This window comes from Arachis duranensis, chromosome 6, assembly GCF_000817695.3.
Source record: "Arachis duranensis cultivar V14167 chromosome 6, aradu.V14167.gnm2.J7QH, whole genome shotgun sequence".
Classification (NCBI taxonomy): Eukaryota; Viridiplantae; Streptophyta; class Magnoliopsida; order Fabales; family Fabaceae; genus Arachis; species Arachis duranensis.
In genome coordinates this window covers 53,184,316-53,186,353 of record NC_029777.3, presented here as the reverse complement: position 1 = coordinate 53,186,353, position 2,038 = coordinate 53,184,316, and the positions used below count along the sequence as shown (strand labels likewise).

General features: G+C 39.2%; 1 protein-coding gene across 1 annotated transcript; it reads right to left on the bottom strand.

Moving 5' to 3' along the window:
* Nucleotides 1–328: 328 nt before the first annotated feature.
* On the bottom strand, nt 329–775 carry LOC107493871 (uncharacterized). The gene has a single exon (XM_016114905.1). It carries the CDS (start codon nt 773–775, stop codon nt 329–331), a length of 447 nt encoding a protein of 148 aa, XP_015970391.1.
* Nucleotides 776–2,038: the final 1,263 nt, after the last annotated feature.

Below are 2,038 nucleotides of genomic sequence, written 5' to 3'. Positions count from 1 at the left end.
TTGTCACCCAAGTATGCATACTTCAAGTTTGGAGGCAGAGTTTTTAGCTCCAGCTTTGGTGCCTCCACTTCCAATTTCTTTGTCTTGTCGAGCATGATTTGTTCCTTCATAGTCTCTAGTGGTGGCTCCCCACATGAGACTTGTTGATCTTGCTCTTGGGATGCTTCAAATTGTTCTTCCTTTAAGACTCCTTAAACTAAGGTCTCAATTGTGTCCACCATCATGCATTCACCAATGGATTCTTTGGGGTAGCTCATTACCTTGAAGACATTGAAGACCATCTTCTCTTCGTGTAACTTCAAGACTAACTCCCCTTTTTGAACATCAATTATGGCCCAGCAGTAGCTAGGAATGACTTTCCTAGGATAATTGATGTGTTGGCTTCTTCTTCCATATCAAGCACAGAAAAATTAGCTGGGAAGATGAACTCTTCTACTTTCACCAATAAATCTTCCACCACACTATGGGGAAATTTAAAGGTTCTGTCAGCCAATTGAAGTGCCATCCTTGTTGGCTTGGCCTCTTCTATTCTCATTCTTTTCATCATGGCCAAAGACATGAGGTTTATGCTGGCTCCGAGATCACATAGTGCCTTCTCAATATTCATATCTTCAATGACACAGGGGATTTGGAAACTCCCAGGGTCTTTCAATTTCTGGGGAAGCTTCTTTTGTATTATAGCACTACACTCTTCAATAAGTACCACTGTTTCTTTCTCACCCCAGTTTTTCTTCCTTGTCTTGAGTTCCTTTAAGAACTTAGCATAGAGCGGCATTTGCTCTAATGCCTCAGCAAAGGGTATGTTGATCTGGAGCTTCTAGAAGATTTCTAAAAATATAGAAAACTGGCTGTCTGATGCACAGAAACTTGTCTCTCAACAAGTTTCCCTTCGGCAAGTATACCGAATTGTCGTCAAGTAAAAACTCACAATAGAGTGAGGTCAAATCCCACAGGGATTGATTGGTCGAGCAACTTTAATTAGAGGAGTATTCTAGTCAAGCTAAGCCAAATTGAGTGAGAATTATAGAAAATTAAAGGTGGGAAAAATAAATGACATGGAATATAAATTTGTAGAATCTTAAATGGGGAATTGGGGAGATTAGCATGAATGTAAATAACAGAAAGTAAAGAGAATGGGTAAGATCAGAGATGAGGAATTCATTGGGCTTAGCAGATGTTGCATTCTCCGGATCAAGTTCATCTTCATCTCTTCCTCAATCAATGCATTCATTGATCTCATTGGCAATCTTAGGTGATTGGATCCCAATTCCTTGGCAATCCAATCTCTCTAAGCTTGAACAATTTCCCAATTTATTGATTTAATTTCTCATGAGAAGAGATAAAGTTTGGTCACTGATTATACCATACACCTTCATAGATCAAAGTATTGGTAGGATTACATGTCACGATATCTATCCAACCCCCAACCTAATCCAATGTGAGAGAGCATTTCTAGAATGATCTCCTCATTCCTTTTCCAAGGTTCCGAGGAGATCCAATTATGGAGAGCTTCTCTTCCAAGATAGCTAACCAATTGGATGAAGATCGAAAGCTCTCTAGTAAAATCAAGAGAAAAAAAAGAGGAAGAAGAATGAAATCTATAATTGATCCATCAAATTACAACAGAGCTCCCTAACCCAATGAAAGGGGTTTAGTTGTTCATAGCTCTGGGAATGGAAAGCATAAAAGAAAAGTGCATTGTAAAGTAAACTAGAATTTGCAGAAAGAGTAAATATACAGAGTGTGACTCCCAATAATGCCAACCCCCCTTCTAGTTTAAAACTACTCCTATATATACTACTCTTTTGATCTTCTAGTTAGCTTTCCAAGTCTTGGATATGGGCCTTTGATCTTTAGTTGAAGAAGTTACATTCCTCAGTGGGCTCAGCTTTGCTTGCAGAAAGAGGGTGAGTCAGGCATGGTATTCAGTTAGCCAGGACTTTAGTGGTGTTAACGTTAAGTGTGAGTTTTGGTTCGAAAACGTTAGTGACACTAACTTTGTCACTAACGCTCCAACCTTCTTGAACCACGTTAACTC

Bases quoted from the DNA above. Each gene is read 5' to 3' on its own strand.
- LOC107493871 (XM_016114905.1), bottom strand. From the start codon at position 775: ATGCCGCTCTATGCTAAGTTCTTAAAGGAACTCAAGACAAGGAAGAAA.